At 37.8% G+C, this 27,753-nt stretch overlaps 2 protein-coding genes across 8 annotated transcripts in view; one reads left to right on the top strand and one right to left on the bottom strand.

The window, feature by feature from the left end:
• Positions 1-11,325, bottom strand: part of Ofd1 (OFD1 centriole and centriolar satellite protein) — a 40,926-nt gene extending 29,601 nt beyond the window's left edge. For 2 of the 5 annotated variants that reach the window (XM_077106353.1, XM_077106355.1), the window contains exons 1-5: positions 10,955-11,325; positions 10,719-10,817; positions 4,919-5,119; positions 2,993-3,061; positions 2,869-2,899 (exon numbers count right to left, since the gene is read on the bottom strand). In XM_077106353.1, the coding sequence (XP_076962468.1) occupies positions 2,869-2,899; positions 2,993-3,061; positions 4,919-5,119; positions 10,719-10,817; positions 10,955-10,966 (412 nt within the window). In that variant the 5' untranslated portion in view covers positions 10,967-11,325. Of the gene's footprint in view, positions 1-2,868; positions 2,900-2,992; positions 3,062-3,321; positions 3,391-4,918; positions 5,120-10,718; positions 10,818-10,954 lie in introns of those variants that run through there. The other 3 variants (XM_077106354.1, XM_077106356.1, XM_077106357.1) reach the window with 3 other exon arrangements.
• Positions 11,326-11,412: 87 nt separating this feature from the next.
• Positions 11,413-25,596, top strand: Trappc2 (trafficking protein particle complex subunit 2). 3 transcript variants are annotated; one of them, XM_077106719.1, is made up of 6 exons: positions 11,413-11,507; positions 11,777-11,864; positions 19,148-19,259; positions 22,496-22,644; positions 23,331-23,412; positions 24,535-25,596. In XM_077106719.1, the coding sequence occupies exons 3-6, from the start codon at positions 19,167-19,169 to the stop codon at positions 24,631-24,633; spliced, it is 423 nt and encodes a 140-aa protein (XP_076962834.1). In that variant the 5' UTR covers positions 11,413-11,507; positions 11,777-11,864; positions 19,148-19,166; the 3' UTR covers positions 24,634-25,596. The 3 variants fall into 3 exon arrangements, with proteins under 3 accessions (XP_076962834.1, XP_076962833.1, XP_076962835.1); XM_077106718.1 differs by lacking the exon at positions 11,777-11,864; XM_077106720.1 differs by lacking the exons at positions 11,413-11,507; positions 11,777-11,864 and adding an exon at positions 11,906-11,997.
• The last annotated feature ends 2,157 nt before the right edge of the window (positions 25,597-27,753 follow it).

The following is a 27,753-nucleotide window of genomic DNA, read 5'->3' as shown; positions in this document are numbered from 1 at the left end:
GACTGTGTTTAGCCTTGTAAGAAACAACCAAACTGTCTCCCAAGTGACTGTACCATTCTGAATTTCCACCAGCAACGAATGAGTTGTTTTTGCTTCACATCCTTGCCAGCTTTTGTGTTATCAGTGTTTTGAATTTTTAGCAATTCTAATAGTTGTGTAGTGGTATTTCCTTGTTTTAATTGGTACTTCTCTAAAGACAAATGATGCTGAGCATTTTTTCATATGCTTATTTTCCATCTGTATATCTTTTTTGGTAAGATGTCTGTTCAGACCCTTTGCCCATTTTTGAATTGGGTTATCTGTCTTTAGGGTTGAGTTTTAAGAGTTCTTCACATATTTTGAATACAATTCCTTTATCAGATTTGTGTTTTGCAATTTTTTCCCCCCAGTTTGCAGCTTGGCTTTCATTCTAATAACACTGCCTATCATGTTTTTTAATTTTAATAAAATCACATTTATTTCATGTATCATGCTTTGGGGGTAACATATCTCACCATGAAAACCAAGTCATACAGATTCTGTTTTTGTTCAAAAGTTTTATAGTTTTGCATTTTACATTTACATCTGATTCTCTTGGGTTTGAGTTAGTTTTTGTTTAAGGTACAAAGTCTGTGTGTAGGTTCATTTTTGTTCATATGAATGTCGAATTATTATAGCACCATTTATTGAAAAGAATATCCTTCCTCCATGGAATCATTGTAATCATTTAGTTAACTGTATATTTATGGATCTACTTCTGAATTACTCTTCTGCACTGATCTATGTTCTATTCTTTTGTGATAGGTAAAGATTTAACTTCCAGAAAGTAAAGGACTAATGTCCAAATTTTCTACCCATGATTCCTAGGCATCTTTATCTTGAAAGGAAAAATTAGGGGTGGGAAATATAAGCGAGTAGACTCTAGGGGAAAACTATTATGGCCATTCAATAGATCAGCACCTACTGCATAAAGACACTTTAAAATAAGACAGGGACAGACGACAGATACAAAATATTTTCCTACCAGTTTTTTGATGTTCTTAATCTCCTAATTAGAAGTCACCAACATTTAAAATCATGTTAACAGTAGCTGTTTTACAATTAGCAAAGGGTTCTATCAAAACTTTGGCATTATGATGCCTAATGTGTCTGCTACTCAGTTTTTCTGACTTCCAGAAGTTTTAGTGGGATGCTGGGTGAAGCTATAAGGGCTGAATAATACAAATATCTAAGTAAGTGGATTATTTGTTTAAAGATCCCTTCAAGCCCTAAATTTCATTTTTAAATAACAGTAAAGCACCAGATATTAGCTCTATATTTTTGGCCTGTGCTGTCTAATATAGTAGCAACTATTCATGTGTGGCTAATTAAATTTAAACTAAATTAAAAATTTAGTTGTTGAGTCACACTAGCCACATTTCAAGTGCTTAACAGTCACATGAGGGTAGTGGCCACCATGTGGGACAGCACAGAGTAAGACATTTCCATGATTACTGAGAGTGACATTGTATGGTCCTGCTTTAAGAGTCCAGAACACAGGATCATTTACCATGCCATACTTTCAGCAGGGACGATTTATTTTGTAGGCAGCATCCCGTGATCCAACTTAGTTATCTTCTGCAAACATTACTCCCAAGAGCCCTGGCATTAAGTCATAGACTCAAATGTTTGCTGAATACATTCTGACTGAATGAATGAATGAATGTCCTAGTGGGGATGGCAGTAGTTCTGGCAACAGACAAAAATCCAAAAGCAAACTAACACAGAAGGATCATTATATAATATCATAATCATTTAAAAAGACCAAAAGATTAACTATGGATCAAAGGTAAGTTTTCAGCTTATGTTCAAACTACAAAGCAGTTTATCAGTTTATCAGGTCTGTATAAACACTGAAAAATAAAAATAAAATACTTATTATTTGAAATGAAGCTCAAAAGTCAAAGTCAAAAGACATCAAACTAGTTTCAGTGTCATGGCTAAAATGAAAAAATAAAGGGTTAGGGTATTCAAGTAAAAAAATTTCTGCTAATTTTAAGAATCAAAAATCTTATTGTTTTCAAAGGGAAGGAAAAGGTAAATACTGGAAATTATACTGACCAAATTATATCATTGTATTGTGTGCATACACAAATATGCAACAACGAATTCCACCATCATGTACAACAATGCACCAATAAAAAAAATGGATACTTTGACAAAAAATTAATACATTTAATACTTTACATACATGTTAATACATTTAATACTCTATAAATTGTACTTCAATGGAATACCTAGTATACAAAGATAGCTATCTTAAATGCTATTATTTTTTTTGGAGTACCTCCCTCCCTGCCAATAATGTTCCAAACAGCGGATTTTTTAAAATAGCTTTTAGATGTTAATAAACCTTTATTTAATTCATTTATTTATATGCGGTGCTGAAAGTTGAACCCAGTGCTTCATGCTACACAAGTGCTCTACCACCAAGCTACCCCAGCCCTCAACAGTGGATATTTGTAGGGCTCTTGATTACCATCACTAGTTTACTTATTTGAGTATCTAGGAGTTATTAAAAAGGCATTACGTGGGAAAATGATCTGCATTTTTCTGAACAATTTATGAACCATTGCTTATTTTTAAAGGCAAGATACAGTCAGCAAGGAAAATCAAATGACTTAATTCAAATTAAGTTTCTTAGGGCTGGGATATAGCTCAGCAGTACTGTCCTTGCCTAGCATGCACAGGGCCCTGGGTTTGATTCCTAGCACAAAACAAATAAATAAAACAAACAAAAAAAAAAAGTAAATTTCCTATCTTCCCTCTAAAAATTATTAACTTCATACTTTTATAGGAAAAAGTACATACAAAAATGTTGTTCTTCTTTACAAAGATGAAGGTTCCTACCTTTTTGGTTTCCTTTATCAAATCCTGAGACCTGCAAAAAGAAAATATTTTACTTTTATTCAACTATCTAGTTATAATTAACAAGACAAAAAACAGGTTATTAAAAAAATAATAATAATCTTACCAGTGATTTGTAGAGACTGGACGTGGGGTTGATTTTAATGAGTTGTAATAGATCCTGCATAGTATATACCTTAAGGGGGGAAAATTAATTAGTCATATTTTTACACAAATGTTTAAGTGACAAGTTGGGATATATTTTTGAGTATAAAATTAAGAATTATGATTCAGATTAAATAAGATTATAAATATAGTAAAATGCAAAATTAAGGCTGTTTCTTGTACAATAGATTGAAGTTAAAAGGATAAATTTTTTTAATCATATAATTAACTTCCAAATACTTTTACATTAAAGATGGCATACTTAAAAGAAATGACAGAAATGATTAATACCTTAGATGACAAATATCTGATGAGCCAAAGAATATGAGCAAATTCTAGTCTTTACAACTATTTAAAAATGTAAATGAGGGCTGGGGATATAGCTCAGTTGGCAGAGTGCTTGTCTTGCATGCGCAAGGCCCTGAGTTCAATCCCCAGTACCACCACAAAAAAAAAAAAAAAAAAAAAAAAAAGCAACTTAGGGCTGGGGATGTGGCGCGCTCGCCTGGCATGCGTGTGGCCCGGGTTCGATCCTCAGCACCACATACCAACAAAGATGTTGTGTCCGCCGAGAACTGAAAAATAAATATTAAAAAATTCTTAAAAAAAAAAAAAAAGTAAATGAACTAGATTTTTTATAGTCCTTATAACTATAAATGATTACTGTATCTAAAATGTTTTTAAAAAGATATTTTGGATAACATACATACATACATACATATATATATATATGTATTTCTTTTAGTTCTAGTTGGACACAACATGTTTATTTTATTTATTTATATGTGGTGCTGAGGATCAAACCCAGGGCCTCACATGTGCTAAGCAAGTGGTCTACTGCTGAGCCACATTCCCAGCCCTTGGATAACTTTTTGTGGTTGTTGTTTTGGTACGGGGGATTGAACTCAGGGGCCCTCAAACACAACACCAGCTCTTTTTTTGTAATTTCATTTAAAGACAGGGTCTTGCTAAATTGCTGAGGCTGGCTTTGAGCTCATGGTCCTTCTGCCTCAGTCTCCTGAGTTGCTGGGATTATAGACGTGTACCACCACACCTGGCTGTATAATTATTCTTTTTATTTTGGGGGTAAGGAGGTACCATGGATTGAATTCAGGGGCACTGGACTACTGAGCCACATCCCCAACCCTGTTCTGTATTTTATTTAGAGACAGGGTCTCACTGAGTTGCTTAGCACCTTGCTTTTGCTGAGGCTGGTTTTGAACTCATGAAACTCCTGCCTCAGCCTCCAGAGTTGCTGGGATTACAGGCATGCACCACCATGCCCGGCTGGATAACTATACTTCATACATACTTCTACACTTATATATATATATATATAACATGCATATCTATATACACATATATACACACACACGTGTGTGTGTGTGTGTGTGTGTGTGTGTGTGTGTGTATGTATATATCTCCTGATAATTTTTCTCAAATGGTGTTCTTTTAAAAGAAATATCCTGAGCCAGGCAAGGTGGTGTACTCCTGTAATCCCAGCAGCTCAGGAAGCTGAGGCAGGAGGATCTCAAGTTCAAAGCCAGCCTCAGCAACAGCAAGGTGCTAAGCAACTCACTGGGCCCCTATCTTTAAATAAAATAGAAAACAGGGCTTGTGATGTGGCTCAGTGGTTAAGTGCCCCTGAGTTCAATCCCCGATACAAAAAAAAAGAACAATCCTTCATGACATTTTATATTAGCAGAAACCATTAAAATTATGAACTGGATTAATTACTGCTATAGCTGACTACATAGTAAACAAATTTGTAATGTATCATTAGGAAGCTAGAGAATGAATTAAGGAACACTTAGCTACTATGCGGCACTTTACAATTATCAAAGGAAGAAACTGTTAATAGAAAATTCAAAAATAAGAAAGACTTTACCTTTTCTTTTGCTAAACCACTTTCTGGAAAGAAAACAGAAAGTGAATATTCATAGCCACATCTCTGTAAGTGATCTGCCACTAGAGAGTTAGAGGCACCTATTAATAGAGCACTCCCTTCCACTGAAATAGACTGAGGCTGCAGTTTTCCACTCAACACAGGGTGCATCAATTCGTGAATTAGCTGGTTTCTGAGTTGTGTCTAATGAGAAAAAAAAAAGGGGGAAGAGAAAAAATTTCAGTAGAACTGTTTTACTAGAGATATACATGGACATGTTGCACTTGTTGCAATTATGAAGAACAATTTTCTCACAATTTATAAATGTGGCCACAAGTTAGAAACCATTTGTCTTACCCTGTGAGACCAGCAAAAGCTTTCTTTCCCCAGCTCCCAAGTAAACTGGTGGTCAGCCAGACCACTTATAGACTTTAACTTCACTTCCCTAGAAGCCCATTTCGGCTGCTTGTGATCAGGATATCAAGTAAAGGAGAAAATTCTGCCACTTCAAACCTCTGGATTGTTGGAGGCTATAAAAATAATATTGGATCAAACCAGTTTATTGGGCACATTGATCAAAGTAAAATTGTTTTTTAAAAATTTTTTTAGTTACAGATGGATAGCATGCCTTTATTTATTTTTATGTGGTGCTAAGAATGGAACCCACTGCCTCACGTATGCTAGGCAAGCACTCTGCCACTGAGCTACAGCCCTAGCCCCAAAATTGTTTTTTTTAAAGGAAATACCATATGCAAGAGAAATTAAATAAACCCCAAGGCAGCTTATTAAGAATGCACTTTCCATAGAACCAAATTTCATCATAAAAAATTTCCCCTAGAGTAACATTGAACTAAAATTAGTGAAAAAGAAGATATCATTTGAAGTTATATTAGTTCTCTCATCTTTATCCTTTCATTTTCCTATCTCCTTTCTTGATCATCTTCCTCTTTTTCTTTCCCTCTCCCCTTATCTTCACAACTTATAAATTGGAAGACTAAAGCCCATTAGAACACCTTACTAACATATTAACTTTGCACACACACATGTACAAAGATCCGTCCGCAATACCTGAGCCTGTCCTTAGAGTTTAAGCATAAAAAAACATCCCAGAGGTATTAGCTTATGATGTAGCTCCCACAGTACACCAAGTTAATGTGGGTCTAGAAGGGCTGTTAGGATGACTTTGCCTCTACAACTCCATGGTGCTGTGTGGTCACTGTGAGATTTGTCCTAGAGCAAAAAGTGCCATCTTCTTTATACCATTCCATTGAGGTCATATAATGTTAGCATTAGTAGTCTGCCACTGTCCCAAGTACTTTGTAATTTGATTTGCTAAATCCTTACAGCAGCCCTAAGTGGTAGATACTTTACTCCCAACTTACAGATAGGGAAATTGAAGCACCTGACATTAATACAGAAATTAATCAAGGAAATATGAACATTAAATACAGAATTTAATCAAGGAAATCTGACTCCAAAGCTTATTTTTTTGCTACTCTGCCATACCATCTTGAATCAATGTGTTGTTTTTTCCCATATTTTTTTTTATTGGTGCATGATAGTTGTACATAATGGTGGGATTTATTGTTACATATTTGTATGCACACAAAATAACTTGTCCAATATCATTCCTCATTGGATCAATGTGATATAGCTTGTAAAATAAAATATTTTGAAGGAAAAAAAAAAGAATGCACTTTCACAGTATTTGCACCTCAAGCAATTATGAAGGACAATTTTCTCACAATTTATAAATGCGGACATTTAGACTCAAAGTGGGTAATTTTCTCAAGATCATAACAATGGCATTACTAGTCATTTGGGTTTTCAGAAAATACCTTAAATTATCAGACTAATGGAAGCTTGTTTTAATCTACTTTAAAATTTATTTTCTAAAAGTTTCTGGTATTGGGAGATTGAACCCAGAGGTGCTTTACCCCTGAGCTACATCCCCAGCACTTTTTAATTTTAAGATAGGGGCTACGTTAAGTTGCCAGGGCTGGTCTCAAACTTTTAATCTTCCTACTTCAGCCTCTTGAATTGCTGGGATTACAGTCTTGCTACAGTCACAAACAGGCTAAGTTTAAGAGTAAATTGCCTAGATTCTTAGGGTTTAGCAGGAAATATCTAATAATTCAAATTATCTATAGAATACTAGCAAGCAACAAATGAAGTTTATGTTTTACCTATTTCTTACATCCTTTAACTACAGGAGAATAGTATATAATTACCAGGATAGAACAGGACTTATTATACACCTGAAGTCCTATATTTAAAAAGACATTTATACTGAACAAAATATACATGCTCAGCCTCATTTAAGACAATTCATTACCTGAAATAACAAAGAATACAGCATACTCCACAAATAAAATTTCGAAGTAGTTTAATTACATTTATAACATACAGAGGAAGTGGTATATTTAAATCCAGCTGAATTAATAAAAATATTTAGAGTGTCTTGCATACACATACACATAGTGAAAGGAAAATAAGAACAGGAAAAAAAATGAAATGAATTTATAGACCAATTTCCATCTTGACAGACAAAAAACATGTCATTTAATACTTGCTAAAAGAAGTGACAACACTGACCTGGAGTTTCTCAGCGGCCAATTCAAGAGGGAAATCTATTCAGAATTAAATTCTGCTATATCCCTAAGATAAAAAAATCAAATAGTATAAAAGGACTACTACCACGGGGCGTGAGGGTAAGGGAAGGAAGTGGGAGAGAAGAGACACATCTCCAAAATTGACTAATCAGACCCAAAATAATGAATCAGAAGATTTGAATGTAAGTAATTTTATAGATATGTAAGTAATTTGTATTTAACCATAGATACAAATTATCTTCAAATACCCAACAGAATGATAATTAGGCCACTAAGAAAACTCAGTAAATTTTTAAAAATCGAAACTCACCTATGCTAGTTATTGAACTGAGAAAGTAAACATCAGTTCAGCCTGAGAAAGTAAAAAATCTGCCCTGCCATCAATCAAGTTGAAATCATAGAAAACCAAATGGGAAACCATATTTCTCCCATGACTACACTGTAGCTATAAAGTGAATAGGCTAGCATTATCCAGACACCAAAGTCAAAGAACAGCTCAAAAAGAGTAATGATTGGTTCATATCAATTATGACTGCAACAACGAAGTAAAACACTTTCGAATCTACTCCAGAGTAAGACATGGGCTGGGGATGTAGCTCAGTTGGTAGAGTGCCTGCCTCACATGCACAAGGTCCCGAGTTCAATCCCCAGCACCACCAAAAAAAAAAAAAAAAAACCACCAAAAAATAGAATAAGACATGCCGAAGAATACAAGGATTGTTCAATATTAGAAAGTGTATTAATGAAGCATAACTAATTCTAGGTGAGTTAATATAGTTCACTTAATTCCAGATGGGTTAAGGAGTTAAATGTCAAAAAATAGTTTTTCTAAAATTTAAAAAGGGAAGATTCATTCTCTTAGTGGAGTATTGAGAATAAAAAGAAAATAGTTTTGATCACATAAGAACATTCAATTTTAAAGCCAAATTAAAACTGAATACTGAGATAAATGAGAAAGGAATATGAACTATCAATCAATGGAAAACATACAAATGGCCACAAAAGATAGACAACATTAATAGTCCAAAGTGATATAACAAATGTGCAAACAAGGTTTTTTCCAATCTTAGACTATGAAAAAGTAGAATGACGGGGCTGGGGATGTGGCTCAAGCAGTAGCTCGCTCGCCTGGCATGTGTTGTGGCCCGGGTTCAATCCTCAGCACCACATACAAAGATGTTGTGTCTGCCGAAAACTAAAAAATAAATTTTAAAAAATTCTCTCTCTCTCTCAAAAAAAAAAAAAAAGAAAAGAAAAATTAGAATGACAGCAATAGTGCTATGAAACAAATATTCTCAGACTGCTGGTGGAATATAAACGATTATAATCTTTCCAGAACAAGAAATATACATCAAGCCAGTACAAAAAAAAAGAATCTTACAAATGCTCGTGTCCTTTGACTCATTAATGAAAGTCAATCTATGCTAGGCAAAAAATAAGAGATGTAATTGACAGTTCTTTGTAAAACATTCAACAACTGGGAACTACTACATAAATTACTCATACATCCAAAGATTAGCCTGCTGTCACTGAAAATAAGAATTTCAAGAAATTTAAGGAAATAAGGAAATATTCATCAAATAATTTAAATAAAAAAAAATAGGGCTGGGGTTGTGGCTCAGAAGAAGAGTGCTTGCCTAGCATGCATGAGGCAGTGGGTTTGATCCTCAGCACCACATAAAAATAAAGGTATTGTGTTCATCTACAACTAAAAAATGTTTTTTTTAAAAAAAGATACACACACATTGTACCAAGTAGTGGTCATATTAGACGATTTTTCTCTTCTGCTTTTTTGTATTTTCCAGATGAGTGTGAAGTATTTTCATGAAGTTACAAGAAGCAATGGGGAAGATGGTGGTGGTGGTGGTGGTGGGGAATCAGGCTCAGTTTTCATTAATTTCTTGTTATTTTAAATGTAGAACATACTTCTGAAATGTATATTATCAAAAAAACCAATGAGCCAATTCTACTCCTTGATGTTAATCTATATATATAGTGTAGTAATACATATTTGCTACCCATATTAAAGTATATTAGAGTCCAATATGGTGGTACCCAGTAGTGGTGTGAACAGTGAGGAGTTTGTGGGGCAGAGAAAAATCAATGCCAGTCACACCTATAAACACTAGGGCCAGTTTATAATAACTGTAATGCCCATGGGCTGGGGATATAGCTCAATTGGTAGAGTGCTTGCCCATGCACAAGGCCCTGGGTTCAATCCCCAGCAACACAAAACAAACAAAAAACTGTAAGGCCCAGACCTCAGTGTAGTAAAAAACCTCTGCAAAGAGAGAGAGAGAAAAAAATTTTTTGGTTGATTTCATGTTATTAAAGAAACAGACAAAGTTGAAATGGATGTAGTCAGAATTGAATGTTGAAGAAGTGGGAAATGATAGGAGCTGGAAGGTGTTTAATGAACATTGCATTATTCACTTCAATCCTCCTATGTCATCTCATTAGAGCTAAGCACAAAAGACATCAAGGTGGGCTTCCTAGGATGATTTCTGAGCCAACAGTCCAAGACATTGTTTTCTGCCCTACTTAGCCAAAACTCAAATCTAATTTTGATAATTATAAAATAATAAACTGCTGTTTTACTGATTTTGTAAAAAATAACTATCAAAATAATTTTCTGGGGCTGGAAGTGTGGCTCAGTGGTAGAGCACTTGCCTAGCTGGCATGAGGCACTGGGTTCGATCCTTAGCACCATATAAAAATAAATAAAGGTATTGTGTCCATCTACAATTTTTAAAAAATTTTAAAAAGTATAATTGTGAGAAAAATCTCTGACAAAATATATTGAAACATATAAATATTTTAAAAATTTTTTATTCCTTAAGCTATTCTATCATAAGCAGCACACTTAATGTTTTCTATATAGTGTTAATGCTCCTCTTCAATCAAACTTACTACAAAACCACTTAAGGAATCTGTAAACTACATTTATAAAACAAACCTAAATTAAAAGGTGTTCATTATATAAACATTACTTACTTAATGTCAGTTCAATAAATCTATTATTTGAATATTCTTTTTAAGACTACTCAATATTTTCCATATAAAAATGTAACTCATTAATACAATGTGTACACCATACTACTTTAAAAGCCCAAGCTCTGGATAAATTTAAATTTGGACTGTTAACCGATTACACTTGTAAATTATGACACAGATATGCCTAAATCTGATACCTTAAGCGTGTCCAGTATACCCCGATCCTTAAACGTCTGGTACAGCTTTTTTCGCAGCTCATCTTGACTCAATACATCACACTTGGGGGACATGGTAGACTGGAAGAGAAAATTGTTATGAGTTACTTGGTGGGCAAAGTGGTCACTAATTTTTGAAAACAGACCAGCAGCCTCCTCGGAAACCCAGAGACTCCATTTCTACCAGTACCGGGGAAGTGGCAGGTATAGCTAGCTACCTGAGCCATCATCAGGTTTCTGCTTCCTCCCGAGCCCAATCGCCAGGACCCGAGTTCCAAATTTCAGCCCAGGCTGCAGGCTCAGGACCAGAAGGAATCCCGGCCTGTTTGGGGGGAATAGGGAAAAACAAGAGAGCTGAATGTTCTGCCTAACAATCGAAGTAGGAACTCTGAAGAAGACGCGTACTTCCTTTCTCCGAGGTTCTGAAGGGTGGCGGGGCCGTGACCCTGGGGGAGGGGAACTGTGAAAGGCTGCTGGAGGGCGGACGCCGGGGCAGGGTGGCGGGGCAGCACCCAGAGATTTCACGGCTCAGAGCCCACATCACCCCTCCCAGAGGCCCGCCAAATTGAATCGCCTTTGTCTGGACTTTTACGGCGCACGCGTTCATCTGCGCACGCGCCCAGCGCTACCGGAAGCTCCACCCACATCTCGCGAGAGCGTACCGTTAGGGTCTCGCGAGTACTGCTCCTGGAGTCCTGACTGAAGCTGGGGAGCGCGGGTCTCTGTGGCGCGAACTGACTGGGCGTTTCCATTGTCGGCCTTTTACTACAGGTAGGGGTTGGAGCGAGTGGGGGGCGGGCGCTCCGGGTCCTTGGGGGACGTCCCAGGCTCCGCGTGAAGCGCATATTGGTCTTGTACCTCCACCCCGCCCCGGCCTTGGCCAGCCGATTCAGTTAGCCCACCAGGCAATCCACACTGTGTTTCGATCTGCAAACGTCCGCTTTTTCGGAGGCTTGGCTCTCACTAGGTCATTCAGCTAACCCAGTGTTTCTTAACCACGGCATTATTGCTATGTGGAGCTGGAAAATTCTTTGTTGTAGGAGGCAGTCCTGTGCATCGTAAGATAGTCACTGCGTCCCCGATCCGTACCGTCTAAAAGCCAGTAGCTCTCGGCCTTCACGCGCACAGGTAATAGAACCAAGTCTCCGGACATTGCCAAACAACCTCTGGGAGGCAAAATCGCCCCCAGTTTTTGAGAACCACGGAGCTGAGCTTTCATAGAATTTCCGCCGTTGTGTGCTCTGAGCAAGATTTAAAAAAGGTGAGCTCGATCCCCAAGATGCTCAAGTTTAATTAGAAAGAAAAGGAACCAGATCTCTCACCAGTAAGAAAATATCGCAGCCAAAGAATTGAAGAAGAACGAAGATGCCTTGTAGACTGGGTAAACAGTTTATAAAAAGCGAAGGCAGTTTAAGATGAAAGTAATCGAGGACATATCTGTGGAAAAAGTGTGACTAATCAATGCCTTGATAGGGAGGATTTGAATGAGGAGCACTGAGGAGAGCTTTGCTGGAAGGGGGAAATGTGCAAAGGAATGGGGTGGGGGTGCGGATTATGTCCTGGCTCCCAAAGTCGTGCCCTGGGGACATAAGGTATTTAAGTCCTATGAGGACAAAATTGGGTCAGTGTCAGCTTTTTGCACAGTACTGAAGAGTACAATGAGGTTTGATCCCTGGCTGTGAAAAGTTTTAAGTATCTAAAAGCCAGCAAGAGTAACACTAAGAGGAAGTGAAAAGCCTATAGGTTTTTGTTGGAAATAATTGTGGAAGGAGGGACTTAGTTGTACATTAAAGAATGGGAAAGGGTTGTACAGAATCAGGGAGAGCATTCCAAGCACAAAGAAGTAAGAACAGTCTGGAGTGGATGCAATCCAAAGTGAGTTTTAGAGGAAAAGTAAGTAGGCTGACCACTCAGCTCTATCAGAGGTGAACAATAAAGTTGAGAAAAGACGTTGAACAATGTGGGAATCTGTTTGGGGTATTAGTACATGATGTTGTAGTTGAGAAACATTAAGGCTTTTGAGCAGAACAGTGAAACAATGAAAACAGTGTTCTGATAAGTGTTGATAGTTACTGTTAAAAAGTAGAATCACATGCTCACTGTTTAAAAAAGCCTGAAGACACTTCCAACCCCATCTTTTGGTCCCAGAGTTGAATAGGATTAGGTAAAATGTTTTAAGAGTCAGCATTAACCCACTTGGGGAGGGGGGAATTGCTTATAACATTAATGGAAGATTTCCCATTAGATACTTATCGATAGTATTCATTTTTTTTTAAACCCATTTATTGCAATAATCAGGTCCCTTGCCACACCGCTTGAGTCTTGCAGCCCCAGGTCTATGGAACAACTGAAACCACTGCTCTCAGGAGCACAGGGCAGTTAAGTTCCTCTATAGAGGCTGTAAAGAAATTTTTTGTAAGAAATGATTGGCTTTGGAACTGGGATGCATGAATTTTGCCTTGCATTTCCCTGCAGTTTAAAATTCTTAAGAGTTGGAAAGGAATTTTAAGTTAATTGAGATCATCCTCCCACTCTGACACTGGTGGTCTTCAAAGCACCCCTTACACATTTCTAGCTTCCTTGTAACTTCAAAGTAGCCCTGAGCTTGGCCTACAGAGCTGTTTGGAATGTCTTTCCAATCCAGAGTCTAAATATTTGGCACTCATGTAGGCACTGCACTCCCTAAAGCAGACATGAATAATTGATCATAGCAATTAACTGCTGACATCACTTTGTCTTAGTTTCTTTCGCAGCACCAGTTCCTGGTTGATAGTACCAGTTAGTTAGAATTCATTCACTAGAAGAAACCCTTTGCCATCCCTAACTCAAATCCCTTTTCTATTAGATAGCATAGAGTATTGTGCTGCGCGCGCGCGCGCGCGCCCCCCCCCCCCCACACACACACACACAGTCTCCCCCCTCACCGCAACATCTTCAGTTCCTCCTGTTTCCAGAGCATTTTCTAGCCTAGATCCCACCCTCCCCCACAAAATACAGTTTAGAGTTATTGATCTCTTTAAAATGTGATTCCCAGAACTGAGTACCTTGCCCAAAGATGATGTTATTAATAAAGAGGACTTCAACTCTTTCCCAACCTTGCTTAGACATTATCTTTCTCTCAGTGCAGCCTAAAATTGTTTGTTTTTTTGACCATCATATCAAACTGCTACCTATAAACTGAGCTTGCAAAATTAAAACTTTGGGTAGATTTGCTTTTAATTTAGGTTTCCCTCCTCTTGTTGCTGTGCAGTTATTTATTTTTTTTTTAACCCACTTGCAGGGCTCTATTTTTCATCCTCGTAAATTATCTTGTTAGTTTCACCTGACTTTCCTAGCAATGGAGTTTAAAAAAAAATTCTTTGGGGGCCGGGTACTTGAGGATCTAACTCAGAGACACTCTACCACTGAACTACATCCCTAGCCCTTTTTTTATTTTGTGACAGTTGCTGAGATTATAGGCATGCACCCCATGCCTGGCTCCCTATTTTACCATCTAATAAATTATCTGCCTGTAGTGTTACCTTGAATGTGGTAAGTTTTGTCCAAGTTAGTTTAAATGCTGAACTAGACTAGGTTAAGGTCAACCTCAAAGCCTCCTTAGAGAACCTGGGCCATAAATTGACATAGAATAAATATGTAGTGTTCTTCAGGTCCTGACAAGTGAGTCATCCCTTATTCAGCAAATCAATGCTTGCTGGACCTCTGGCACTTTTGTAGCTCTGGGGTTATCACAGTGAATAAGACTGTCTGTTTTCATACTGTGTATCATTCTAGCAAGACTACTATTATCACCCAGGCTATAGGTCTCCAGTTTGTTCTTAGATACTGGCAAAAAGTGATTTACTGTCTACCTACCATATTTCCCTTCCAAAACAAAATGTAAAATTTGCATGACTTGTTCTCAGTATAAGTGGAGTATGTGAATAAATAATAACCTAATCTATTTCTTCTAGGTATTCATATTAATGAACTTATAATAAAAGCTCCTGACACAGTATCTGACCAAAAATGGAAATTTAATACATATTTTTGTTGTATTAGTCTCTTTGAATGTGCCCGGTTATAGACTAGGAGACAACTTTTTTCCCCGTTTCTGAAAGTAGTAGCATTTATCTATCTCTGAGGTTATGACACTTTTATATACCAGGGCTTACTCAAATGTTACTAATACACAATATTATTTGTTAATCCAAGCTATATAATTTGTTAGGACCTGAAGACGTAGATTTATTGAAATGCCTATTTTCTTAACATGCCTACCTTGAAATTTGCATCCTGTCTAACTTGCTTTCTTCCATGCTTGCTGTTTGAAAGTTATTCTCTTTAACAAAAAAATGGAAGTTAAGGAGATCTGTGTCCTTTTCAGTATGTACCATGTACTTGAAGCAGTTGACCTTTTTCCCCTACTCTTTCCTCATCAAAACCTAAAAAAGGCTTTTTAAAAAATTTTTTAATATATTTCACACTTTTTCAGTTTCTTGTGGGCTTTTGCCCTTCTGATTCTAGGCTCACAGATTTCTGGTCCTGTTATATTCATTACTAGTTAGTGACCTGCTTTCTACATCATTTATCTGTCCTCTTTAAGGTAGCCAGAGAGCACCTCATACCAACAAGTTGACTTCTTTAGTTGTCTCCCTCTCAAAAAGAGGATCAAGTCTCCCTAGCCACCAGGGACCCTTTCTACCACAAGTGAGAGTTCTGGCTCTCCTCATCAGCCACCAAGTCTAGTCCCTTGTCAAACTTTAGTAACCTTTCACAAACAGTGTTGATCACCTGAGAGTCCTGAGACCCCTGTGATTTCAGCACTAGAGCTATCAGTTCATTTCAGTGTTGAGGCTACTTAATGCTGAAATCCCACCTTGTCCCTAATTCCTGCATTCCAGCAGCATCTGAAAAACATCATAGTCTAGACTACAGCCCCTTCTCTGCAGTTCCATTCTGCAAGCATTGGGCATCCTTGTGATTATGGATATGTGGTGGAAAAAAATATAGGTTCTGTTTATTTCCACATTGTCTTTCCTGTGTTGCTGTAGTTATCTTCACATTGGTATATCATGGCCTCCCACAATACCTTTTATGATATTTTGAAACCCATGCTCCTGGTAAGTGAACTCCCTTTGTCTCCTGTATCTTCATAAAACATGCCTTCTACCCATGTGCTGACACTGCCTTTTTTCTCATACCCACAGGTTTCCTACTGCTGCCTTAATATTGCCACAACTTCAGTGGCTTAATATAACAAATATATTACCTTACGGTTTTGTAGATAGAAATTTGACACAGGTCTCACTGATCAGCAGGGCAGTGTTCCTTTTGGAAACTCTGAGGAGAATCTGTTTCCTTGTGTTTTCCAGCTTTAAGAAGTCACCTGCATCCCTTGGCTTTGGCTTAATCCTCCATTTTCAAAGCCCTGAACACTGTAGCTTTGTGACCATCTGTGTGCCTACATTTCCCTCTGACTTTCCTCCTCTGCTGCCCTCTTCCGTATTTAAGGATGTTTGTGATTATATTGGACCCACTTGGATAAGCCAGAATAATCTCCTATCTCGGGGTCAGCTGACAAGCAGCATTAATTCCGTCTGCAACCTTAAAGCCTCTTTGCCAGGAATACTGACATACAGGTTGCATAGATTAGGACTTCTCAAGAGAGGGGCACTGTTGAGCATGATCACCTGAGCAAGGCATTTGGAAACCGTGCTAGATTCTTTTCTCTTCCTCAGCTCCCCAGTTTAATTCCCAAATTCTGTGTAGCTACCTCCTTACCTCTAGACCTGGCCTTCCTTGGAGATGATTCAAGGGCCTCTATTAAGGTGATGGGAAAATTGAGCAGACTCATGGCAACAGGCATTTTAACCATATCGATTGCTTTATATAATTTATTTTATATATTGGAATTCTGAGTAATACTTGCTTTGTGGATAGAAAAGATTGCTGAACTTTTATAAGAGTTTGCAGTCATTGATCTGTAGTTGTGCTGTTCTGTATTGTAGCCATTAGCCACATGTGGCTATTTATGTTTAAATTAATTAAAATTAACTAAATTTTCAAACTTAGTTCTGCAGTCACACTGGCCACATTTCAAATGCTGCTGGCTCCCATATTGGACAGTGTAGTTATAGAACATTTCCATCCTTGCAGAAAGTTCAGTATATTGGACAGCAATAGTTTGTCTCACCTTTACCCATTATTATCCAGTGGTAGTGAACCTGCAAGTAATTGCTAAGTAATTGCAGGTGTTCTGTTCCTGAGACAATGGGGTTATTTTCTCCCAAGGTTTTCAGTTCTGCTTCACCTGGCAGGTTTTCTTCAGTAGAATTGGGTGGAGAACTACAACCCTTCTTACTTGAGCAGTTTGTGAAATCAAATTATTGGCAGCTCAAGTCAAGAATAGAATGTAGGTAAGGAAAACTGTCTCATCTGCTCAACTGGGTGGTTTTTAACAGAACTCTTCATGCTATGCTCAAACACTGTGTATCTCTCCCATTGGTGGATTCCATAAATGGGCAAGAGTCTGGGGAGGAATGTATACATGTATTTCCTTCTGCTGCTTAAGTTTGGTGTTTGTGTGTTTTCTCTTATTGCTGTTTAAATATTTGTGCTGAAGAAAGTAAGCCCTTCCCTTGGGAAACTCCAGCTCTGAAGCCTCTTCCAACAAGAGTTTATGATATCATTATTGGTTCAAATTACAAATTCCTTTTGCTCTTCCTGCACTTCCATTGGAGAGTTGTTGCCAAGTCCCCTAGTTTTGCATAGCTTTTGTATCATTCCTGCTTATCTTTGTTATTCAGTTTTATTTTTTGAATCTTTTTCATATCTTTCCCCTAAAACAGGGACAAACTTTTTGTAAAGGGCCTGATGGTCTCTATTGCAGCTGTTCAGCTCTGCCATTGAAGGGTAGAAGCAGCCTTAGACAATAGTAAGAGGATGCATGAGGCTAGATTTGACTAGCAGTCTACAGCATGTCAGCCCCTGCCCCAAATAACATTTAAAATCCTACTTCATCATGCCAAAGGAGTTTATCTACCTTTTCTTCATAGTCATAGTTAAAAGTACCAAGTCAAGTTAAAAGTGCCAACTAGGCCCTGATTTCCTGATTAGGAAACAGATTCCAGATTTCTGATTTCAGTGCATGTTCTGTGTGAATCAGCAGAAGGCCTGGTGAGGTTTGGTGAGTCTTAGGCTATATCTGTCCCAGATGTCCAGGATGCTGACTGGATACTCCCAGTTAACTGGATTCCCACCACACATTGAGGAGTTACTAGATGCTACCTCCTGGTGTGTATATACTCTTCCATGTTGTTCTAGATAATCACTGTGAACCAGACAGCATGCATTAGATTGTGGCATCCTTACAAGCACACCATGAGGAAACTATGATGTTCTCCCTGTTACACAGATGAGGAAACAGAAACTGGGAGAAGGAGGACCACACCTGTGGTCACATTGCTAGTAAGAGGCAGAGCTAGACTTGAATCTGGCTTTGTTTAACTCCAAAGCTCTTCTTCTAAAAATACAAATGTGTAAATCCATCTACCCCTACTCCTCTCCCCTCCAAGCCATCATCTGTCTTTCTGTGCATCTAAAGCCTGGAATCACTGACTATCCCTGCCCAGTTTCTTAGTTTTGTTTTGTTTTCTTTAGTCAACCCTTAACCCTAGTTCCAAGATCTCAATGCCTCAAATTTTTTTTCCTTTTGGATTATTTCTTCCATTTTTTTTTCTAGAATACCGAATTATTTCTTCCTTATAAATTGGTGTATGAAGAGGCATATCATAGGCTCTTGCATTTGCAGACTTAAATTTGTAGCACACATCCTTTAGGTAGAAAGAAGACAAAGTATACAATTTGCAGACAAATGCTATAGTGTCTCCTTTATGTATACACGTGTGTGATACAGTTGTTTTTAGCTTCTTCTGAAGGATGCCTCCTGGAAATTTCCAAGGCAAGCTAATTATTGCTTTCATCTTTTCCACATTCCATTGTACTTAACTATTCACCACCCTCTATTAATCTTCCCAGGTGTTGATGTGCAGACTAACTGGTTCAGTCCAAATTAAATGGAACTCCGTCAGATACAGGGTTCCTTGAGCTGAATGTTCCAAACTTTGAGATCATAAAAATGTTATCTTTGTGATTTCATATTTGAGGCTTTTCAGTTTCCCTCTGGATATACAGTATATTGGATTCTCAGTATATTATATTCTATAGGATATATCATAAATATCTAATTTGTATAGTCCAAAAGACACATATATATGATAATATACTGGAAAGCATGTCAAACTCAGTGGCATTCTCCTCTACAATGTGAAGTTTAAATTTAAAAAATTCTAGAGTTTGTGTTAATCATTTTTGGATTTCATTCAGTATTGAGGACTAAAAATATATTATTTTTTATTTAATTTAATTAGGAGCCATATATTGAAGATAATGTCTGGAAGCTTCTACTTTGTAATTGTTGGCCACCATGATAATCCAGTTTTTGAAATGGAATTTTTGCCAGCTGGGAAAGCAGAATCCAAAGTGCGTATGAAAGCTTAAATTCCACATGAAAATTTTTATGCTCTTGTAATAATATGGTATAGTATAATTTTAGAAATGGAATCGATCTGGACAGATGAAGCAACTCAAGTCCACCACAGTTAAATGAGGGTCTCTCTGGAGGCCCACAGACTGATAGAAGCCAGCTGGGAGATGTCTTTGAAATTATTTATTCAACCTTCAATTCAGCATACACTTAGTACAGACTAGCATGATGCCCAGGTCTCTTTCCTATAATATTAAGTTCACTATATCACCCTCTATGAAGTGCTGCTTCTTAAATGCATGGAAAGACAATCCACCTGTAGTGGGTCTGGATGAATAGTCCTTGCTGCCTGGAAATGCCATGGAAGTCCATTCTGTTTCACTGAATCACATTTTCCATCAGGACAGACATAGTAGATCAATTTATATACCTGAGAGGGTTAAAAAAGACCCTTGCTCCCATGTCTTGCTGTCACTGAATCTACAGCACCTTGTTTTCAGTGCCTGTAGCACTGCTGTGCTGGGTAGTGTCTGTGTGGTCTCTTCTCCAGAGACTACCTGGCTGTGTGCAGGTAATTCTGAAAGCAGTACCAGAGGTTAGGCCCCTTGACTTTCTTATTGTCAGGGATAGGTCCAGAAAAGTAAGCTTGGGCTGGGTACAGTGGTGCATACTTGTAATCTCAGCAACCTAGGAGGCTGAGAGAGAAGGATTGCAAGTTTGAGGCCAGCCTTGACAACTCAGTGAGACCCTGTCTCAAAAAATAAAAAAGACTTGGGGATATATCTCATCCCCACGATGTAGCTCTTCTTGGGGATGTATCTCAGTGGTTTCAATCCCCAGTACCAAGAAAAAGAAATAAGCTTGGTTAAAGAACATATTACCAACCATTCAAACAGTCATAGAGTCTTGAGATGAGAGTAGCCCAATCCTTCTGGGCATGGTGGCACACACGTGTAATCCCAGCTACTCTGGAAGTTAAGGCAAGTGGATCACAAATTTGAGGCCAGCTCTTATTTGGGCAGTTTATTGAGACAAGACCCTGTCTCAAAAATAAATAAGGCTGGGGAGGTACGTAGCTCAATGGTAGAGCACTTACCTAGCTTGTGTGAGGCCTCCATTCAATCCCCAGTACCATTAAAAAAGAAGAGAGAAAACAGTTCAATCCCCTCCATCTTTTTGTAATAGTACATATTCCTAATAAGTTGCTGAGAAATACACTGTGTTTCTCCCGGCCTCCACAAATAGGCTTCAATGTCCTTTAGGATGAGCTGATTTTTTAAATTAATCATAATGCACACTCTTAAGCATAAGATACTTTTTAACTGGTCAAATCTTGCCACCAAAATATGAAATTGGAGGTATTTTCTTCCTCGTATTGTTGCAACATTGTTTTCCCACAGTCTTATGAGAATGTTGTACATTAAAATTTTGGAGGTATCTCTACAGCTATAATTGCTTTGTGGGACATTGCTGCTTCTATACAATTTTTGTTCTCTCTAGCGGATTTGTGATGGACAGAGTAGCATATATAAAAACACTTTATCGCTTCACTTGGTCTTATTTCTTTCTCCTGTGACCACTTATTATCTTAAAGCATTTCTACCATTCATACCCATTCTTTCAAGTGTGATCATTAGTGTGAAGTCATGGAAAACACTGTTGTGAGCCAGACACAAAATACATCCATTACTCTAAGGATTCAATTAACTTCGTCATGGCAACGTGAGTGAAGTAAACATACTTTAGCTGTACAACAGATTCCAAGGCAACTGCAACCTTCCTCCAGCCTATCCATGGGAACGGTCTTTTTAGCAAAAGGGTTATATTACTTTCCTGTAGCTGTTGTGACAAAATACCAGAACTTAAGGAGCTTAGAACAACAGAAATTTATTGTCTCACAATTCTAGGAGGCAGAAGTCTGCAATTAAGGTATTGACAGGGCCATATGCCCTCTAAAGGCACTAAGGAAGGGTCTTTTCAGGGTCTCTTTCCTAGCTTCTGGTAGTTCCTTAGCTTGTAGGACCAGTGTTCATGTGGTCTTCTTCCTGTGTGCATGTCTGTCTCCAAATCCCTTTTTATAAGTGCCCTGGTTATATTGGATCAGAGGCCCACCCTACTCCATTATGGCCTCATCTTAACCACATCTGCAGTTACCTTCTTTCCAACAAAAGTCACATTTTTAGGTACTGGGGCTTAGGATTTCAATAAAAGAATTTTGGGGAAGATACAATTCAGGCTATAACAGATATTCATTAAAAACTGCATTTTCAAAGAAAATGCAGTTTTCCACCAGAGTAGGCTGCATTCCAAATTGTGAGCTTCCTCTCCACATTATGGTGGATCAGTCCCACCCTCTCTGCTGTTAAACCATTTCAGTTTACCAACTGGACACTCCCAGCTCTGACAGGATTATACTCTGCTGTTAACATGATGACTGCTCACAGCTGGGGCTGAGTGTGGCCTCCTACCACTCCCAGATTCCCATGCCACATAAGTTCCACTCACCTGAAAGAGGCCTCTGGCAGGTAAGCACGAGTGCCAACTCTTCAGCTATCTCTATGGCTTCCCTGGTGCCACTGCAACTGTCCTTTGCCATCTCCATGGCCCTAGCTTCCCTAATGTGTTCGCCTTGATCCACATTCACCTTACACATGTTTTTCATGTCTTTCTCTAATAAGATGTGAGCTGCTTTTTTGTTTGTTTTTGTGGTACCCAGTATTGAACCCATAGGTGCTTAACCACTGAGCCATACCCGTAGCCTTTATTTTGAGGCAGGATCTTGCTTAAGTTGCTGAGGCTGGCTTTGAACTTGTGATCCTCCAGCCTCAGCCTCCCCGGTTACTGGGATTATAGATATGTGCCACCAACCTCAAGATGTGAGCTTGAAAGCAGGAGAATCTAACCCCCTGCCTCCCTGTCCCATCGCCCCCCCCCCCGCCCCCCCCAAGTGTATTCTTTCAAATGCTTAAAGGGTTACAGAATTTGGTAACTTCCTTCTTTTAATATTAAAAATATAGTTTCTTGGAAACATTTATTGGCTATTTCTGTTATTGTTGAGTTTTAGGTATCAAATTAAAACATGAAAAGAAGTTTTTATGTCTCTTGATAATAAGTGAAGTAAAAGCAAATGGTGTTTTTCCCTACAAGAAAACCACATATAGAATTTATAGAATTATTGGGATTCCTGATACCACATTGCAGTGTTAATCTGTTGCTTCTCTCTGTCATTTAGGATGATCATCGTCATCTGAACCAATTCATAGCTCATGCTGCTCTTGACCTTGTGGATGAAAACATGTGGCTTTCAAACAATATGTATTTGAAAACTGTGGACAAATTCAATGAGTGGTTTGTGTCAGCATTTGTCACTGCAGGGCATATCCTTAACTTATTAGTAAAGATACTGAACTAAGGTTGGGTTAGCAAATAGAACATGGAGCATAGATACAGGCTCTGAGTCTATAGGTTTCAAAGAATTAGGTAAAAATTTTCAATTTATAGGCTACTTTTTAAAAATAGTTTTTGTAGTTATAGTTGGACACAATACCTTTATTTTATTTATTTTTTCTACCACTGAGCCACAAACCCTGCCCTAAGCTACTTTTCTTTTAGGAAAAACTGTGTTTTAACAGATCATTTTAAAGTTATCATCTATAAAACTCAGGTTTAGCCAGGTGCAGTGGTGCATGCCTGTAATCCCGGCAACTTGGGAGGCTGAGGCAGGACGATTATAAGTTCAAGACCAGCCTTAGCAACTTAGCAAGTCTCTGTCTCAAAAAAGGGCTGGGGATGTGGCACCCCTGGTTTAAATCCCCAGTACCTCCCCTGCCCCAAAAGAAAAACAGGTTTATCTGAATCATGTTGAGGATGATTTTACTTTGTATGTATTTCTGACTTAAAGATTATATTCTCTTTAAGGTAAAACTAAGTTGACTTTAGACCCAGTATATGTCTTTAACTTTTCCATCGCAAACTACCATGCGTGTGACTAATTTGAGTAACATAGCAATTATTGCTTTTTCACTTTTCATTTCTAATAAAGATTATACCTTAATTATTTCACATATGAGATTTATTATGCTTCATGATATAAGGCAAGAAGATGGAATCAAGAACTTCTTTACTGATGTCTATGATTTATACATAAAGGTATGATATCTTCTACAATTTTTTAAAAATCTGATTATAAAAAAGGATTCTAGCTTTGACAGGAAACTGGACTGTTTAAGTAACTCCTTTTTGCAGTTTTTCATTTCACACTAGATTTTCCCCAATTAGAACTAGCTTTGGCAACTTTCTCAGCAGGCAAGTCTTCACTGACAAGTTAAGATGTGTTTGGGAAAACAGCTCTTGGTAGGCTACTTCCCTGATAAATTCAACTATATTCACCAAAGGGAGAAGAATGATACCTTATCAAGTGATTGTGGTGTGATGATCAGTAGCTTCTTTCCTTATTAGTAATTTCATTTAATATTAATTTTTTCCTACATATGTTATAATATGCTTACTTTAGCTAAGGAACTGATCATTTGGCTTTGTGTTAAAGAATATTAAAACCCCAATTAAAAAATGTTACCATACAAGAATAACTTTTCTTAACACTGAACATATGACAAAATTTTTCCTTTGTTAATGTAGTCCAAAGGACCTTACAGATTAATTCATGTATTTGTAATGTATGAATACAAGTAGGTTTGTGTTTCTCATACAGGGTGAATCTGGAAAATTAATTTAATTTACACCCACAATATCTATCCTACTACCATTAGTTTTGCTACAGGTACTTCTCAAAACTAAAACACCAAAACAAAAAATTTTCTCAAGGGGACATTAATGTTTAACAGTGGAGCATTTTCAGTGAAACCTAAAAACGTGGTATCCAGACTTGTTTTGAATATCTTTGATGAATTTTTTTAAATAGATTTTTTTAGTTAGATGGACACAATACCTTTATTTTATTGATTTATTTTTACGTAGTGCTGAGAATCGAACCCAGTGCCTCATGGGTACCACTGAGCTACAACCTCAGACCAATCTTTGATGAATTTTTTAAAAAAATTTTTTAGTTACCAATGGACCTTTTATTTTATTTATTTATTCATATGTAGTGCTGAGGGTCGAACCCAGGGCCTCACACATATCAGGCAAGTGCTCTACCACTGAGCCACAACTCTAGCCCCTCTTTGATGAATTTTAATTTAAAAGTTTTAAATAATTTAGAAACTTATCAGCCTTTTTGCTTTGACAAACCAATACCTTCTTCTTTCCTAGTTTGCCATGAATCCATTTTATGAACCCAATTCTCCTATTCGATCAAGCGCATTTGACAGAAAAGTTCAGTTTCTTGGGAAGAAACATCTTTTAAGCTGAATGCAGAAAAATTCTGAAGTAAACAGTGTCACCACAATGGGGTATACTCAGGAATGTGTACATTGTAAGTAACTTGATTAAGTAGTCTGGAAAACTTTTACTTGTCTCAGTTTATCTAAATCTAATAGAATTTCTTTATAAGTAGTTACATTCTGTTTCATGTGGATTATCAACAATTTGCTTGTGAAATGTTATTTATAAAGAGCTTTTTATCAATACTCTTAATAAATCAAGAATAAGCTTTTGACTTTCCTGATCTTGATATAACAATTCGTTAAAAAACAAAAAAGTCAAGATTGGGTAGACAAAAAGGTTCTCCAGAAGTGAATGAGCTTGATAGCACATACATTGACTGTATATTTGGAGATGTTATAAAACTTTATAGTACATAGTATTACTCAAGAAGCTGAAGCAGAAAGATTTTGCAGTGCTAAATGTTGCATGTCTGCCTCTGTCAGAGGGTAGGAATAGGATCTTACTATAGTTCTAGAATCCTGGACCCATGTATGCAAAATAGACCAGTTATAGGCCACAGTGAAACATATTGCCTCCATGTCCTTATGTTCTTGTAGTTCCTCTCTCTGAAGACAGTAAACTAAGGGTTAAATGGACCTGTTGATCTCTATTGTAAAAAACTGTAATGCAATTTAAGAAATGTTATTAAAGAAAAGTTTGGATTACATTAACATTTGCAGTTGGCCTTTTTGGCTATACACTGGGGGGACCAGGAATGGCCTTTCCTGTCCTTTAATAGTGTCTGATTTGTCTGTAAAATAGTAAATATACAAGGAAGAGCAAGTAATAGAACTGGAGTCTTTTTGTGTGTGTGTGCGCTCATTGTGAGCATATCTGAATAACTTTTGAGCAAGTAATTCTAAGCTTGGTCTTATATCCTGTTATGAAGTTGCTACCGTCATTTTTTTTTTACTCTATTTAATATCTTAAATAAAGCTGTATGTTCAATATTGTGGTAATTTTGCTTATTTCTGGTATTGGAATTGAACCCAGGAGTGCCCTATCACTAAGATAAATCCCCAGCCCTTTTTATTTTGTATTTTGAGATAAGAACTTACTAAAATTGTCCAAGCTAGCCTTGAACTTGCGATCCTCCTGCCTCAGCCTCTGAAGTATAGATGTGTGCCACTGTGCTGGCAATTGAGGTAGTCTGATAACCAATTTTGAAGGGCGGCCCAACACAACCAGTTTTAGTCCTATTTCCCCTATTGAAAATCTGCAAAGTAAAATAACCTAATCCAATGGACAGATCACTTCTGAGTAGGCACCATAGCTTTGGGAGCAGGCAAAGATACTCATAGAAATCTAGGAGTAATTCCAGCCACGCTAATAGGAGACCCAAGCATCTATTTATTGTGTATAACTTGTCCCACCCTTAGCATATAATCCTGAGGGCTATAAAGTGAGCCAGCTAAGAGCAGCAGTATGTTAACAGCAGGAAGTCATAAGGCTGAGAAGATCTGCGTCAGGCTCTGCCTCAGCTACATAGGAGTGGTACCCTGAAAATAGCCTTCCTTTTCTCAAGCCTTGTGAGGGTGAGACTATATTCCCAGAGTTAAATGCCAGTTTTCAAAAGTGGCTGCATCATTGAAGGAGCTCAAAGGGACGTCCACCAGAATGGGACTTCAGAAGTGGGCTACATAGGGAAGCAGCATTCAAGAAAGGGGCATGGAGAAAACACAAGAGGCTGACAGGATAGAACAAGGACTGGTTTAAGGAGGAAGTCAGGAGCTGAGCATTAGTAAAACAAAGGTGTTTAGCTTGAATCTGGTAGGTGATGCCTTGAAGATTCTGGAACACAAGAATAAAGGGGTGAAATCAGTCATAAGAAAACCATACTGTACTAGGCACATGCATGTCAGCACTAAATTGTTAATATACATTAGTACTCCCAAAGTGACCCAGATAAAATACACAAATCTGGTTTTGTCTTCTCTAGCTGAAAATTTCCTAGGATGTTTCCTATGTGTAGAAGAGTTTCTGCTCTGCCCATTCTACTACCCTAATAACTCTGTTACTTCAATATTTCTGGTTGACAGTCTTTGGCATCCTGGAAACCACCACTGACTATATGAGCTCTACCTTTCACTGGGTGCATGTGGTCGTCTTTTTTTCTCTTCAGTACTTTACTGCTTTATAAGATATACTGTGAGAGAACTTATATCTTGGTGTCATAATAATAAAAGTGAGAAGTTTCCATAGGAATGTAAAAAGTAAGGTTTTCTTTTAAGATAAGGAACATGTGTGTTGTTTTAACTTCAACTAGGGAATTTTTCACAAGGCTGAAGAAAAGTGGCAAAAATTTTAGTCCACTGATGGTATTGCAATTTTCCATCTCATGTTCCAAGTTCAGCAGGTTGCCTTTTAACACTCTTCCAGGGATGGGGATGTGGCTCAAGCGGTAATGCACTCGCCTGGCATGCGCGGGGCACTGGGTTTGATCCTCAACACCACATAAAAATAAAGATGTTGTGTCCACCGAAAACTGAAAAATATTAAAAAATTCTCTCCTCTCTCTTTAAAACACACACACATACACACACACAAAAAAAAACTCTTCCTGCCTCAGCCTCTGAAGTATAGGTGTGTGCCACTGTGCTGGCAATTGTGGTAGTTTGATAACCAATTTTGAAGGGCCTCCCAATACCACCACTGTTTTAGTCTTATTTACCCTATCGAAAGTCTGCATTCATACACAGTTTGAACTTAGTTGGATGTATGACTATTGTAATGATAAGACACCATGTGGTGAGCAACTCCTTTACCATGGGGCTGTGAAGCATGACCTACAGTTCTTCCCATCTGCTCACTGGGAGGCTGGGCAACTGCTTCTCACCACTCCTGCTACCATAGTCCACTTGTTTTGTTCCCCACTTCTGTTCCCTTTTCCATATTGTTCTAATTTGTATAGGTCATACCCTGCCATTTGAATACCTTTTACTTTCTTTAAACAAAAGAGAATCAGATTTCTCGGCTAATTTTTGCTGCTGGTTGAAGTGCTTTTCCATCAGCTGCAGTTTGTTTGAAGGTCAAAGCTATTCTGTAAAGTTCTTCCTCCTCTTGTTTTTACATTTCAGTATCATGTTTGGTAAATTAGTGTTCACC

This window comes from Callospermophilus lateralis, chromosome X, assembly GCF_048772815.1.
Source record: "Callospermophilus lateralis isolate mCalLat2 chromosome X, mCalLat2.hap1, whole genome shotgun sequence".
In the NCBI taxonomy this organism is placed as follows: Eukaryota; Metazoa; Chordata; class Mammalia; order Rodentia; family Sciuridae; genus Callospermophilus; species Callospermophilus lateralis.
This window is presented reverse-complemented; position numbering and strand designations above follow the sequence as displayed.